At 34.9% G+C, this 16864-nt stretch overlaps 1 protein-coding gene across 1 annotated transcript; it reads right to left on the bottom strand.

The window, feature by feature from the left end:
* Window positions 1-2005: 2005 nt before the first annotated feature.
* On the bottom strand, window positions 2006-4233 carry LOC109136530 (uncharacterized). The gene is made up of 6 exons (XM_048645342.1): window positions 3670-4233; window positions 2831-3079; window positions 2515-2595; window positions 2385-2432; window positions 2250-2308; window positions 2006-2129 (listed from the first exon to the last, which is right to left on the bottom strand). Exons 1-6 carry the CDS (start codon window positions 3739-3741, stop codon window positions 2006-2008), a joined length of 633 nt encoding a protein of 210 aa, XP_048501299.1. The 5' UTR covers window positions 3742-4233.
* Between the last annotated feature and the right edge of the window lie 12631 nt (window positions 4234-16864).

Here is a 16864-nt window from a genome sequence, read left to right as displayed (position 1 = left end):
AGTGTGGGGTTTAAATAAAGAAAGGGAAGGAGGAAAGGAAGGAATGTCATGTATTAAATACAACCTGTATATTTGTGTACAAAAATACAGGGTGTTATTAAGAAATTTTAGGACGGCATTTAGCAAAACCATTTAATTCTTTAAACTAAATTTCAGTTAGTGATTATTTTGTTCATATTATCATATATGTCATCCTTTTCTTTTTACTTAACTCACTTTACTCGGGGATATCAATTGCATTAGCAAACAATGCTCAAGCTCAACCGGTCAAATATATATAACATATTTAGCTTTGAGTTGGTTGTAAATTTATAATTACTCATTAATTTTTCATTATATTTGTAGTAATTCATGTTTTTTTTCTACGTGGGTATCTTTGTCCATTGTTCAAATTTAGCACTTTAATAATTCTAGATGAAGCTACTTTATCTTAGTATGCAATTTGCTGCCTACATATTAGAGAATGCGGAGGATTTGAGCTCATGTAGATATAGTTCAAGAAAGCTAACTATTTGCTTATTTTATATGATGAGATTGTTTCTTATAAGAGCAAGAAAAGAAAGTACCAAAATATAGTTGGTAAAGTTTTGTACAGATGGTGCACAACATATATGATCAAATCATGTCTATATCATTACCTATGACTATTTAAGTAAATTTTTTTTTATCATAATGACATTAGAGAATTTATCAATGAGAAAAAAAATGACGTTACATAATTTAAATTTATCATGAGTAAGCGGCGGGTCCGGCTCCGGTTGCTGGGCTTGAGGACGGGATGAATTCATGACGTCTTCATGGAGCCCGGGGTGGGGCTAAGGAGGTGGCTGAGGCTTTGTGCCGTGAGGGCAGTGCTTGGAGGGGGTTTTTTCGCGTGGGGTTTCTCTCTCTAACATTAGTATTTAGTATTGCATTACCAAACAATGCTCAATCGGTCAAATATATATAACATATATAGCTTTGAGTTGGTTATAAATTTATAATTACTCATTAATTTTTCATTATTTTTGTAGTAATTCATGTTTTCTTCTACGTAGGTATCTTTGTCCATTGTTCAAATTTACCACTTTAATAATTCTGGATGAAGTTACTTTATCTTTGTATGAATTTGCAGCCTACATATCAAAGGCTCCGAAGGATTTGAGCTCATGTAGATATAGTTCAAGAAGGCCAACTATTTGCTTATTGTATATAATGAGATTTTTTCTTATAAGAGCAAGAAAAGAAAGTACTGAAGTATAGTTAGTAAAGTTTTATATAGGTGGTGCATAACATATAAGATCAAATCATGTCTACATCATTACCTATGACAATTTAGGTCCAAAAAAAAAATAGTACCCAAGGTCACATTTACTAGTTTCTTTTTTTTTTGAGGGGATTTACGAGAGTTTTTTTTTTCTTTGAGGGGATTTACAAGAGTTTCTTCAACAAGCTCAAATAATTATGTTATGGAAGTTGGAAACGAGCAATGATAGAAAAAAAAAAAGAGATATTGGATGAGTGAACAATAGACACAAAAAGCCGTTAAGTTTTCTTCCTACCTTCTCAGATTTCTCTAACAATAAGAGAAGTGAACCAAGGAAGTTTACTTCCATACTAAGTGCTAGACTAATTGCGTAAATTGCATTTTTATTTACCCTCTAATTCCCATTTCTTATGCGCATTTATTTCAGTCTCAAGGTATGTCTCCTGCGTTGTTGTCCTAACTGTCCCCCCAACTTAATTTCAACACCCTTCCCTCAATATGAAAGTAAAAATATGGATTCTTAACGTTTTCATAAAGTTCATATATCCTTAATTGCATATAGAAGTACTACATTTTCATTCATTGCAGGTGGCTTGTACTGGCTCTATCGTAGAGCGGACAAATAATTTGCAAATCTACCTGGATAAAGAAACAATTAAGCAGGTAATATGCAAGTCATGCCATTCTTTGACGGAGGTGAAAAATATATTGACTTATTGCTCAACTAGGGGAGGAGAAGGTGTGGAACCTAGACAAAGACTACTCGACACATAATCTTCCACTAAACTCGAGAACATCAATAGAAGTTTCAGCTTCAATTTTCTTGGAACTATCTTCTTCCTCCGAAACAGATAACAATTGATCTTCTGAGATTTTCGTGCACCTATACACAGGTAAATAGACGAAAAATATATATAATCAACTATTAAATCATAGTGACTTAAATTAAAAACTTCTATATCATCAAAGTAGAAAGTAGAAAGGCAACCGCAATTAAACATACCTAAAAGTACCTTCACTACCTTGAGGAGCTAACTTCGAGAAAAGTATGTCAAAACTACGCTGCAATCCAAAGTTATAATCAAGTATTAAGGTGATATTTATCTATACTAATTTATGATGAACATGTAAAAGTTACCATAAGTTCATCTATAGAACGACGTTTTCCAAACTGTGGTAATAATACCTGTAGAAACAACAATGTAAGTATACTTGAGTAAGCATGTGAGAATTTATCAATATCAAAAATGGCAATATAAAACACATACCACATAAACACGAGAAGCCTGCACACGACTACATATCATCAACTTTTTCTGCTCATTAAGATCCAATAGCTTTGATGTCAACTGATTCAACCACAAAGCTCATTAATACAAGAAACATACTCATCTATATTAGAAAAGAAATGACTTTTCTCATTAGAGAATTTATCAATGAGAAAAAAAAATGACGTTACATAATTTAAAAAAACAACGTTGTACAAATATTAATTTATTAGGAGTTAACAAATATTTTTTTGGCACGCATAGTTAATATAATATCCAAGTAAAAAAAAACATAAAAGAGAATATATCAACGAACCTTCCGAACAAAAAAGATATCCCATGAAAAACAATGTCGGGATGGTTTAACATCAAGAACGAGAACCTCATACTTTAAGCCTGCCTTTCCAGTCCAATCAACCATAAAACAACGACCGATTGAAATCTCATTCGGATCTCCCATTACGCCGGATTCTATTTCAGCAAGAGAAAATGACATATCATCTAAAACACGTTGTATTTTTGCATTCTCATCTGAGATAGCTTGATACAGAAGTGGGTTTGTGGCCTACAAAATTCGTTCAAATCAAACATAATAAGGTAATAAGTTTTGTTTAGGTGGAATATGATTCTAGAACCAACTTAAGTTGAAGAAGCAAAATTCTAATTCCAAAAAATCCAAAATTAGAAAGAACAGCGTTTGAGGAAATTAGAAATGAAGTTCTTTCATTAGAGAACAGAGGTTTAATTTACAGAGAACGTGAAAGAGAATCACAAATTCTCAACAAAAGCAACAATGACAACCATCTAACTAATTAAAGACGACTTGTTGCCATCTAAACTTTAGCCAACAAACTTAAGCACAATAGGTTCGATGACCATTTGAGAGAGAAATTCAGACAAGTTTACAAGTGTATTCACAACCAAAGTCCTAAATTCCCACCCAATTTCTAGCTAATAGACACGCAAATGACTGACTCAGAGCTGTAGCCTGTAAGTGCTGTAACAAATTCATGACTATTCCTAACACACATCATCTGCTGAATACATGTCACTAACAGAATCATAACACACTGTTTTCATGAACAACACGTAAGAATTACTAAGTGTTAATCATACGTTACATTAGTATTAATCCCTTTATAGAGAAAAAGTTACCTGCACATGTTTATCATCATGTATTGATAACAGATATGGCAGCAAAAAGTTGACTCTCTGTGTCACCATCATTATTGCATGATTGTCTTCAGGCAAATCATGAAAAGTTGTTCTGAATCCCAGAGAGAAAACCTGTAAAAGCAAGGCTGAAAAAGAGAAAAATTAAACACACTTTAATGATCTTATCCCTAAAGGAAAAACAAGGTGATTTTCTTTCCCTCCAAGTTTTCTCTCGGCGCACGTTTGCTAACGTGAGCCGTAGCCATGGCAAGAAATCTGGAGGTTACGGAAGAACAATTGTCATAGGTCCTTTTTCGGATTCTCAAGCGCTAAAATCATGATCGATTGATGAGATTTATTGGATCGGAGGCTTTGAACTTTGGTTATAATGAGAAAATCTTAACCCCAATATCATCGCTTCAGAATCTGAAGCAACAATAGGAAATTCAGCACATAATCAATGAATTGCTTGAATCGATTCATCGGAGCTCTCAACCTTGACCTCATGCACATTCGAATTGAGAAGGTATATCTACAATTCCTATGTTACAACAATTTGATGAGGTTGATGTTGATTAGAACTCTGAAATAGTTGGAAATTTAGATAATGAAACTAATAAGAATGATTATAAGATTGTTCAAGTGACATGACTGAAATACAAGACGAGACTGATTATTGGAGTTCTTTCGTTGTATGCTATGTAATTGGAGCTAATCCTCCGATTCATGTCATGGATGGCTTCATAAGAAGAGTGTGGAAGGCATATAATGTAGACAAGGTGGTGATGGTGAAAAAGGGAAGATTTATAGTGAGATATTCTGCTATGGTTTCTTGTGATAAGGTGCTTAGTAGAGCTTTTTTTTTTTTTTTATAGTAAGCCAGTGATCATGAAAGGATGGTCTCGGAATATGGATTTTGAGAAGGAAGATTTGAAAACCATTCCTATTTGGATTCAGCTAAAATTGGGGATCAAAAGTTACGGGGAGAATTGTCTCTATAAAATTGTCTCACAATTAGGCAAGCCGATGCAATGTGATGATGTTACTAGGAAACGTGACAAAGTCCAATATGGGAGGGGTTTTTATTGAGGTTAAAGTGAATCAACAATTTCCTTCTAGTTTGTTTTTTATGGATGAACATGGTGTCAAGCAAGGCGTTTACTGTTTATGTGCTTTATAAATGGAAACCTAGTAAATGGTGCTGATTGTCTCAAGATTGGTTATGGAACTATTGACTATAGAATTACTAAAGGGACACATCTATGGAATGATGATGGCTTTCAAAAGGCTCTTAAGCCTATAAGACTATCAACCACAATCAAGCCTACTACTACAACAAATGTATTTGATGTTTTAGTGGATGTAGCTGGAGGAGAATTGCAAGAGACTGGAATTGGAGAGAATATGTAAGTGAGAAAAGGGGACTCTTCCATTATTCTTTCATGGAATGTCCGAGGGATTAATAAAGCTCAAAAACAAATTGATGTGACATCCTTTATTCAAAGGCATTATGTAGGCCTTATTGGTCTCTTGGAAACTAAAGTAAATGCTTCTTGTCTTGGAAGCCTTTACCAGATAATGTTTGGAGAGTGGTGCTTCACTTCAAATTCAGCTAAAGATGATGGGGGAGAGTTTCACTTGCCTAGAAGCCAAGGGTGTTTACTATAAACATTTTGGGAGGTACTAGTCAAGCTTAGCAAAGATTGGAGTAAGCCGTTCTAGTAATTGCTTAATATGTGATTCTAGTCCTAAGAGTCATGGCCATTTGTTCGTCGACTGTTATTACAGCAAAACTTGCATTCATTGGCTTATGGAATGGTTACATATTCAATATCTAGCTACTAAATTACCAGGGATATTACGATGGCTCAAGAAGAGCAGACTTTCTAAATTTCAGAGATGTGAGTCATGCTGCTGTATCTGCTGTCATTTAGCAAAACAGAAATGACTGCTATTGAAATAAGAGAATTCCCACAATGCTAGTGTTACTAAACTTCTGCAAAATGTAATTAAGGTGAGAGCGTTGGCAGTGCTCCTTAAGAAGGTTTCTAGGAGAGATAAAAATTGGATCTATAATGTGTCATAAAGAGCTAGTTGTTAGCCATGTTTTGGTGTTTTGGTATTTGTATAGTTTGGGTTAGTTCTGACTCCTTTAAGGCTAGTTAGGTTGTAAATTTGTAGGGTGGTTTATTGCAATTTTATCTCTTACTTGGAAAAAATACACAGTTCAATAATTCAAGCATGACACATGAATAAAATATAATAAAGTCATATTACATATACCTTTGATTCTTGCATCAAAATGCGTAAAGCAGATGAATATCCCTCCCATTTTTAAAGCACTTTTCACCTAAATCCAATAAGCGAAAAGAAATTTCTTGATTATAATATTTGAATTGCAATAAAAAAAATTAAAATTAAGTACGTAGAAAAACAAGTCCAACCTTTTTTATGTATGAATTCTCTGATGAAGTTAAGCCATCCAAAGCCCCCTTGTCAATCACAACATCATAATGGGGCTTACTACCAAGCTAAAAGTACAAAAACAATTATAAGTAAAGATTAAAACTAACAATGCACAATACACAATATAGAACTTGGGAATGAACATTGTAACTTTTGTGCTTTTTAAATGACTAGAATTATACAAAATTCTAAAGTTCAAAACAGTTACATGAATAAACTTTTCGATGAAACCATTTTTTCTACAATATTTTTTATAAGATTGTATGATAGGCATAATTACATCTAGTCCCTGCAGAAATTACTTAACTTCGAAACAACAAAATAATATGACTTTAATTTGTTCAGATAACCCAGTTTTGCAATGTTATCTGTAACAAAAATAATATTTGCTGACATTAGAGTAAAAATACAACAGTACAAGACTTAAACCCTTCAAGTCATAATCAATTGAGAAATAAAACGTTCCCACCACACTCAATCTCATTCAAATACAAGTTAGAACATGAGATCATTTGTTATTTATTTCTTTCAAACCAGAACACCCTAGATATAACCAAACTAGCAACTTTTAAATGGACTGATAGAATGTTTTAAAGAGACAATGTCATAATTTTTAGTAAGACTCAATGACCATTCAAGATGAACAAACAAAGTAATCACTATGACAATACTTAGCAAGTTTTAAATGAATAAGCTAATAGGAAATGTGTTTTCCCAAAATAAGCAGTTATTGTTAAATGCTATGTTATTCAGACACGGATTAAGTGTCTACTTGTATATCGAAGCATCCAACTCGGCTATTGTGTAGAAAAAGTTCATGTTTTTAGTTTAAAATACAGTATCCAAGTGAAGTATCGTGTCAGCCGGTTTTTGAGGAAAATGTACATGTCGGAGTAACATACTATTAAATAAATACAATACATACTTTAATCAGATTCATGTTAGTATTACCTTGTCAGTTATGTCACCTAACCTCCACAGTAGATTAGGTCGATTGACATGACGTTTCAACATCTTTCTAATGACATCTCGAGAGGAATCAATGTTAGTTATATGCTCAAATCCAACATCATAGAGCTCCAACGACATTTCGGATTCTCCACAAGCTGGAACCAGTATATCCACCTTTGAAGGTTGTGGGAAGAAGGACTTAAGGACAGGGAGTAGATGTTTATTCCAGCTAGGATAACATTCTACATAAAGACCATTAACCGCAGCTTCTCCATTCTCCATTTCTATTCGACCTAATTTGATATATCAATAGAGCAAGTGAAATTTTAAAACACAATTTGAATAAAAGGGATTTTTAATCTACTTTGGAAAGGTCTAAATTTTTTTCAGAATAAGTCATGTTATTATAAAGGCACATAAAGTAGGGGTATTCATAATTAGGTACCGGGTTTTTCGGATACTCGATATGAAAACACAGTAACATGTCCAAGAGTACACGATTTTTCCGGGTCGGGTCATATAGTACATGGGAAAAATCCATAAATTCCTAATGGTTAAACGATTTCCTGCTAAGACCCTAAACTCTAAAATCTATTCGAAACTCTATATAGTGTAGCACTACACAATCAATCGGAAACATAGTAAAAGATAATGATTAAAACAAAAAAGTTAAAATCATACATCCTACACATACATCTGAACTCTAAGAGCTTCCACGAAATAGTAATCTACAAACTCATCCGAACCCAAAATATTTTTCATTTTCAACCCATCAAAAATAACATAAACAAGCTAAGCATGAACTCCTACAACATAGATCGATGGGAATTATATGTGTTGAGATATAGAGTATTAGATGATGCCAAATAAAATGTACAGTGACAAAATTCAATTGAAGAGATCCAGATGAGTAGCTTTTTAATTAATTCCCCAAAAAAAATTAAAGAATGTTAGGTTAATCTCCCCAAATCATTAATTATTAATAGTTTTATTATTATTGTATTAAGTTGGAAAAAAAAAGTTTGTCGTGGTATTTGGTTCTATGAGAACCTTTAATCTTGTTCGACTTGAGTGAGCTAGTTATTGATGGCTAGAGTAGTAGAGCATGCAGTAGATTTTTTTTGCATAAATAAGGAGATTTTACTTTTGTCTTTTTTTAGAGCAAGCTAGATGTAGCTTGGAGGCTCTAGGGGAGAAAAGAGAAAGTTGGCAGACGACTTTAGGAATCATCCTACGTGATGTTTGACATTTGCTACAATGTCATTAATTGTGGCTTGAAGAAAGAGCCATGAGGTGCTCTATATAATGAGCAATGCCGTGAGAGCTGAGGAGCACAAGTAGCAAAGAAAATAGAAGAGTGTGAGTGTATTAGAGTGTGAAGAATATACAAACAAAAAGAGTGAGAGGAAGTAATTGGTGTGAGGCAAACACAATATTAGTGGGAGGGTGTTTAGGTTTAGTTAGTAGTAGTACTATTATGGAGGTTACAAAGTAGAACTTTGTCCTAAACACATATTTCTAATATTGTAGTTGTAGTGGTAACCTTTGTACTCCCAAAAATAATATAGTGAAGTTCTGTCCCTGGAGATCGGGACCGTGGTTTTTCCCTAGTTTAAAAGGGTTTCCACGTAAAATTCTTGTGTGTTGTTTTTAGATATTTACTCGTTTCCCAACAAAGGGAAGGACTAATTAAGGAGTGCTTCAATATATATATGATATTGCACCTCTGATTTGTAGTGGTAAAGATATATTCATGATTCAAGAATTGAGCGTGAAATTGAAGGATTACTCCGCCAATGTCTGCTGTTGCATTTCGACCTCTCTATCTTATCAGTCTAAAAGATGTTTTTTGATTAGTAAATTTTAGAGATGGAAGTGAAGGGAGATATTATGAAGGTGATGAGGATGATAAAAAAGAGATACACAGTTCATTGTTGAGTAAGAGTAACATCAGTTACTTGAGCCAAAAGCAAATGCCATAATATTTAAGAGAAAACGGCGAAAGCTTTTATATTCCATTGATGTGGGTGATTTTATTTACCGCTCGTATTACTAAACATCACCCGTATTTTTATGCATATAAGTTGTGATGCTCGTGCGATGCATGAGTTAGAGTTAATGTGTTAAAATTATTAACAGTTTGTTTGGTAGAAGGAATTTGGAAGGAAAGGAAAGGAAGTGGAAGGAAATTTATTACTTTCCAATGTTTGGTTCATTAAAAAAAATTAAGTGAAAGGAAATGGGAGGAATTGGAAGGAAAGATTCTTTAATAAAATTTCACTTTCTTTTCCTCCCAAAAGCGGGGGAATTCGGAAGGAAAGAGAAAATTTATACCAAACATGGGAAATTAAAGTTTTTTTCCTTTCTCTTCCATTCTTTTCCTTTCTCTTCCCTTCCCTTCCTTTCTTTTCCCTTTCTTTCCTTTACTAAAAATGAACCAAACACACTATAAATTGTTTTATTGGTTGTCCCAATATATCTTATATTTATAGTATAAACTACTCACTTACTAATTACTAAGTGTTGATATATTTAATTTATATTACTCTTATTTTTATAATGGATGTTATCAGACTATTAAGTGTAACAATTTATATTTTTTTTTTTACCCTGACTGTAACAAATCTCATAATTAGTCTCTGTTCTTCTTTTGTCATTCTCACTTTTTTGTGTGTCTCCCAATGCTTATCGTTGAACTTAAATATCTTTTACTATATACTAGCAAAAATTATAACGATTGAATATTAATAAAATATTAATTGAAATGAATCAAACAAGACCCCATATGACTATTATTTTCTTATAAATTAAAAAAAATTGAGAACATTCTCTTTAAGTATGAATACTATCAAGATATCAAGTGAGAAAGATAAAAAGATTCATGTTGGATTAGCACTATATAAAAACGTATTATCAAGATGGAGAGAGTAAAGAGAAATACAATATATACAATATCGATTTTGACATTCAAGTAGAAAAAGTGAAATATATAAGAAAATATATGTCAGATTTGCACTATATAAAAATATATTTCTATACATAGATAGATCTCGTGTGCGGATTCTCTAAAGTTTAGAACTCTATGTGAGAGTTAGGCTAATCTTAACATTCATCTAAATGTACCTATGTCAACGGTTTAGATCTTATCTGCAAAAATATAAAAAACCAAAATCAAACAATCCCACCTTCCTTACCTTCTGGTGCTAATATAAATATACTCTATAGTCCTAAAATAACTGTACAAGGTAGAGTTTGAGCAATAACAACCATTGAATAAAAAATCAGTGGCTCATATATTATCTTTCCAAAGTCGCTCCTGATTGTTTCTCATCAAAATCCACTCCCTAATTTTCTCCTCCACCAATATAAACCCTTAATCTTAATATATATGATTCAAATACTACTCTATTTTAATTTTATTAGAATTATAGAGGATCTCCAGTCTTCGTCTAATACGCCGTCGCCAATAGTCAGCCCTCTTACCACCATCCTTATGCTTTTCCTTAACAAAAACGTAAAAAAAAATATTTCTAAAAAAACCTATTGTCACTGAGAGCTCCCTTCTATCTCTATTATATAAGCCAAGGGAGGAGGTGTGGTGTCCTCTTTTGAAGTGACTAAAATACCTAACTAATTCAATGGAATGAAAAAAAATTACAAAAGCAAATCATTTAAAAATTTCTCATTCCAACTTGCCATTTAAAACAAGTTAAAATGGTATATACATCAAATACTTCAATCAAAAATTAAATGGACAAAATATTTATACCTTATAAAAAAGATGGCATACATAACGTGCACATGAAAAGTCTGCACATTCACTACCTTTGATACTCTTTAATTCAGTTAAACCAACTCATTATTTTGTCTTTCTTTCGATATTCATTCACAAAAAAATTAATGTTACAATCACTCACAATCTTTTTATCTTTTACATTAGCGAATTTAGTATATCTAAATTATCTAACTGCTGATATTTTCACATTTAAGTTTAATCATAAATAAAGTACGAATGGAGTATCTAATAGAAAAACAAATTTTGAAATTAACGCACGCATCGCGTGCATATGAAGGCTAGTCTTATTTTAACTCATCTGCAAGAGCTAGGGTTCTTATTTCTGGACTTATATTAGGAATTGGCATGGAGTTGCATAGATCGATGTAATCGTCACGACGGACTCATTCCCTCTGCAATATCGACTTCCAACTCAGATCAGAATCCGAAGCTGCACCTGCTAGTATTCGGAGCTAACCCATGTGGCACAATTCCCAAAAAAACGGAGATAACTCATATGGAATGAGATGATGCGCCGTGCTGGGTTCGAAATTATACATGCTAAATCACGAGTTCATGACCAATTCCAAACCAACAACAAATCAATCAACAACCATAAATCCACAATCACAAATTCACATTTCACAAGAATCACAATTCACAGCTAAACAATGTAAATATCACCTTGAAAAAAAAAAAACTGAAACTGAAAATTAGGGTTTAGAAAACTTACTGACTGAGTAAACTACTGAAACGACTGATTGACTGAGGTCGGCGACGGCGACTCACGGTGGGCGTCGCTGCGTCGCTTCGTGGCTTCGTCTCCTGACTCCTTCCTTTGAAGTTCGTGACTTCGTTCCTTGAGTTTAGGGTTTTCAATTTCTCTCTTCCTTTCACAGTTTCACGCTTGTTTTTGTTTCAAAAGTTTTTTATAATTTTATTTTTATGGTAGAATGTCACTTGCATAACTTGCAGAAAAAGCTAATTATAAGTATTACCATAACGAAAACGTAAAAAACCTATTTCTAAAAAAACCTATTCTCATTGAGAGCTCCATTTGTTTTTATTTTATTTTAATTTAACTCATTGACAGCAAGAGCTAGGTTCTTATTTCAGAACTTATATTAGGAATTGGGATGGAGTTGCGTAGATCGATGTACCTGTTCTACTCTCACTATCCATTTTCACGATGGACTCATTCCCTCTGCAAAATCGACTTCCAACTCCAATCAGAATCCGAAGCTGCACCTGCTAGTTCGGAGCTAACCCCTGTGGCACAATTCCCAAAAAACGGAGATAACCCACATGGAATGAGATGCGCCGTGCTGGGTTCGAAATTATACATGCTAGGCGGCGAGATCCCTAGGAAGAGTGACGAAGGGGCCTTCCCTCGAGAGGTGTATGTGTTCGACATGATTAACGCGCAGCTTACCAAACTGGGGGCTCGCCTCAACACAGGAAAGCCCGGACCATGTGTGTTTGCTGCCAATGGTAAGCTCTACGCTTTAGGTAGCATTCGTTGTATTAGATTTGACTTGACGGATTTAGCACATATAAAAGATGTTCTGTCTGCTATAAAACTATTTGAGTGTTATGATCCAAGTACAAATGAGTGGCAAGTCCTTGAAGACCCTCCAGTAGACAAACTGGTAAACTGGACGGGCTGCACGGTCTTGGAAAACCGTCAACAGGTGGTGCTCTTGGGTTGGGAGCCACGTCGAGGAGACATGGTCCGGGTTGTGTACGACCTCAATAATGGTACCTGGACGCGTTCCGGCCCGTCCCCCACTGAGATATCCATTAGCTTTCAAGAAGGGGATGGTGGCCGTTTCCTATATGGCCTCCCACTACGTGGAGTTCCTGTGAAATCCCAACATGGGCTTTTGAGTTATCATGATGAGCTAAGCTTGACTTCTCACTTTCGGAGTCCAGATGGAGTGGTTGACATGTCTAGCGATCAACCCACTGAGGATTGGCTCCCTACCTTGTCCTTCCTTAAACAGCCGTATGTCGAATGCGACAGGTTGCTGCGGTATGTAGGAGCTGATCATTTCTGTTATGTCGTCTATGGGAATCCTCCTCACCCTGATGGTCCTGACCCTTGTGGTTACGTGCCCTGCGATAGCACAACCAATGCTGTCACCATCACCGTTTTTAAGGAGATTGAAACTAAGGGAATATCATTTAAAGCTAAGATCTTGCATTCTCAAGAGTATCTCATGAAGACTTCTTTTTACAGCTTGGCCCAACTGGTTGGATGCTTTGTCGTTACCCCGGTAAGTATAACTATTCTTTTCACCTTCTCTCTGTGAGACTTGTGCAATTGTTTAAAGATTACTCCATCCATTTTTTAGTTGCTACATCTACTTTAGCACACAAATCAAGAAAAGACCATTAAAAACAATAAAGCATAAAGTAGTTTTTTTTTGTGGGATGAAAACAAAAGAGAGTGTCTAAAGAGAGTGTCTAAATGGTAAAATATAGCAACTAAAAAAAGACGGATTGACTATTTGATTTATGCATACTATCCAGTCCTGTATGACATCTTCTTCAACCAAGTTTCACTGATATGTATGTATGACTGTAGAGTGTACATGTTCTTTACTGATTGGTTCAAAGCTTCCTTGTTCAGAGTTGCTAAAGTCTTGTTACCCAAGTCAGAGAAGTATGTTTTAGCCATTTTTATAGAATGAATACTGAACACAACAAGGGTATGAAGAACTTGGGAAAATGTGTGGAATATGTTTTTCCGAGTGTAATCAGATCCTTGTGTGCTTGATCTAGTTAAGTACATGTCCTCTGCCTAAAATTTCAGAGTGCACTCTCTTGGTTTCTTTAATTTACTGTTGCTGTCTTTACGGTCCATGAGCAACTATGTATACAAAACTTACATGTCCTCTTAAGCTAGGGAGACTAAACAGAAATGTAGAATAGTAAGCAATAAGAAACTGTAAAAAATACAACGCCTCAATGTAATGATAGCATGAAAGTTTTGCAGTTCCTTTGGAGAATATTAGTTGTTCATTGGTCATCTTGGGCTTCTCTCCCCAGTATATATCCTATGTCTCCTTTTGAGCTGTTTAGTTGATAGCAATTGTTTCTCATGTGCAACTGTGGCGACAGCGCTCAAGATGCATGCTTAGGATACTTCATGGCGTAGACATTGTAGTTTATGTATAATTGGCTTTATTAATGGGAGGGAGAGTGAGCTTCCGTTTCCTTCCAAATCTTACCATCTTTTTATTGATTTGTTTATGAAAAGGAGGGAAAATCTAGAAACTAGGAATGCAACCACTATAAATATGTGTTGTATGTGCATGAGTTGAAGAGGTGAGCTAATCAGGAGAGCTCTCACTAAATATTTTTGAAGGATAGAAACAAGGGTTATACCAAATAGATAAGTGAGAGATATGAGCTCTCACAAATATAGTGTGCAATAGAAAATGAAATTTTGTTGTATTATTCCGGTCCATTACAACTTCTGCATGAGACCCCAAATTTCTATCATAAGCTTTGCCGACCGAATTACACTTGTTTTAATTGTTGACCAATCAGGACGAACAACATTCGTAGGATCAACAGCATACCAAATTGCTTCCTGATAGTATATCTAAGCCAAACGATGCTAAGAAATTACATGTAATGATGGTTGCTTCATAACATAGCTATGCATTCTTGAAAAGGCTTTTTTTTTTTGGTTTTTTTTATGTTGACGTTTCTTGCTAGCTGCTTACATATTTCTGTGGAACCCCTTGTATGCAGCATGAAAATTGGAGTTTGCAACCTTGTCATAGAGGTACCTTTCTTTCCGAATCTGAGTATGCAGCATAGACTTTGACTGTCAAGTTTCAGAGGGAGAACACAAACTGGCTGCATCATTTTCCTTAACAAAGTGTGGTTATTGAATTTGAGGGTTGGAGTGGGATAGGGTTGCCTGATTGAGCTTAGTTCTGCTTGTGTTTTCTTACACATTTAATATTGTGATCAGATAAATCCTCTCATGGCAAAGATGTATTGCAAAACTTTGTTGAAAGATCAACCGAGGAAGATTCATCCGAGTCCAAGTCAAACTCTGAGGTACTTATGGCTTTTTTTTTATGGTTCATATGCATCTTTCTGCTGTATATCTTATATAATTGAATAGTTTTTAGTTTCAAGGTTCAAGGTTCGATTGATGTATTTTGTACTATAGATTAGTACTTCCTTAGAGAACTAAGTGCTTCCCGAGCACGCAAACAAACAAACAAAAAATTATCAGAAGTTCCCTGGGAAAAGTTGAAGCACAAGCTTCCTAGCAGGACTAGCTATAGCTAGTCGATGCTGCTTTCGTTGTCTGTTCTAATATTTATCTTTTCCAGCCTAATCATCAACGTAATCGTTACTTTGATGTTTATGATAGCAGTTACAGCGTCAGAAGGTGAAAAACAAGAAGTTGGCTCATTGTAAGTTGTTAATCTTGTGATTTACTATGTGGAGGGTGCTTGCCTTTCCCATTTTTTCCTCATATCCTCTTTGCCATGTTCGGGTTATCAGCAGATACCAGACAATGGATAACAAATAAGAGGCACTGGTACTAGGTAGCAGATTTTATGAAAGTGTGTGCTAAACTAGCAGATTGTGTTATTTTTGTACAAATTTGTGACTTTAAACTATTTGACTCATTCAATATTTATTTTTTGAAGGTAAGGAAAAAGATTCAATATGCTTCTTCCATTAGCATATTGAAAATTAGTAGATTGAGGTAAATATGTGATGAAATTGTTCATCTAACAATTGAATATGATAGAACAACTTTGAACTTTTGCATTAATATGCTGTGAGAATATTCATCAGGAGGTTTTGAGAGAATTGAACTCTCTGAAATTCTAGAGAGAGAATCAAATTGTATTATTAAAGTTCAAGTGTAAACTTTTACATCATTAGCTATATATATACACACAGCTATATCTAATAGAAAGAAAACAAACTGAAGATAACTAACTCTAGATAAGCTATACAAGTTTGTTATTACAAGTAACAGAATATGCTGAGGTGTCAAAAGTTTGTTAGAGCTGAATGAGCTGTAGGCTGAGTTGCTGGCCTCTGTAATGTTGCTGAAGCTTTGCTGCCTTCAGCTTCAGTAACTTCAACACCCCCCCTCAAACTAGGGATGGGAGCAGTAGGAACCAGACCTAGTTTGAAAAGAAGACTTCTATGCTGTGCAACAGGAAGCACTTTTGTAAAAACATCAGCCAATTGGTTCTGAGTAGGAAGGTAACTAAGTTGAAGTAGGCCTTCAATGACTTTGTCTCGAGTGAAATGACAATCCACTTCTATGTGCTTGGTACGCTCATGGAAGACTGGATTTCTAGCAATATGTAAAGCTGACATATTATCACAGTGTAGAGTGACAGGAGTAAGATTAGAAATACCCAATTCAGTGAGTAGCCTAACCAACCAACAAACTTCTGAAGCAGCCTGAGCCATAGCTCGATATTCAGCCTCAGATGAGGACTTAGAAGTGGTACCTTGCTTTTTAGACTTCCAACTGATGGGAGAATTGCCCAATAAAAGGACATATCCAGTGACAGACTTTCTGGTATTAGGACATGCAGCCCAGTCTGAGTCACTGTAGGCTTGAAGAGTAAGAGTATCAGAAGCTTTGAGAAGAATTCCTTGTCCAGCAGTGGAATTCACATAGTGGAGAGTATGAACCAAAGCTTGATAATGAGCAAGACGAGGAGAGTGCATGAATTGACTTAAACTTTGCACAGCAAAAGCAAGGTCAGGCCTTGTATGTGTTAGAAAATTTAGCTTACCAACTAAGCTTCTGTAAGCTGCTGGACCATCATATAATTCTCCTTCATCAATCAATAGCTTCACATGGGTAGGAAGAGGGGTGGAGGTCTTTTTGTGAAAGGTTAAGCCACTATCTTGAACAAGTTCTTTAGTGAATTTATGTTGGGAAAGAATGAAGCCCTCAGAAGTAGAAATGACTTCAATACCTAGGAAATAATGTAATTT

This window comes from Beta vulgaris, chromosome 5 (assembly GCF_026745355.1).
Source record: "Beta vulgaris subsp. vulgaris cultivar EL10 chromosome 5, EL10.2, whole genome shotgun sequence".
Taxonomy (NCBI): Eukaryota; Viridiplantae; Streptophyta; class Magnoliopsida; order Caryophyllales; family Amaranthaceae; genus Beta; species Beta vulgaris.
This window is presented reverse-complemented; position numbering and strand designations above follow the sequence as displayed.

What these genes read in the sequence shown, in the direction of transcription:
- LOC109136530 (XM_048645342.1), bottom strand. Translation starts at nt 3,741, where the DNA reads ATGATGGTGACACAGAGAGTCAACTTTTTGCTGCCATATCTGTTATCA. An exon ending in GTTCTATAGATGAACTTATG is followed by an intron (nt 2,309 to 2,384) that starts GTAACTTTTACA and finishes TTTGGATTGCAG; the next exon opens with CGTAGTTTTGACATACTTTT. An exon ending in GGTAGTGAAGGTACTTTTAG is followed by an intron (nt 2,130 to 2,249) that starts GTATGTTTAATT and finishes ACCTGTGTATAG; the next exon opens with GTGCACGAAAATCTCAGAAG.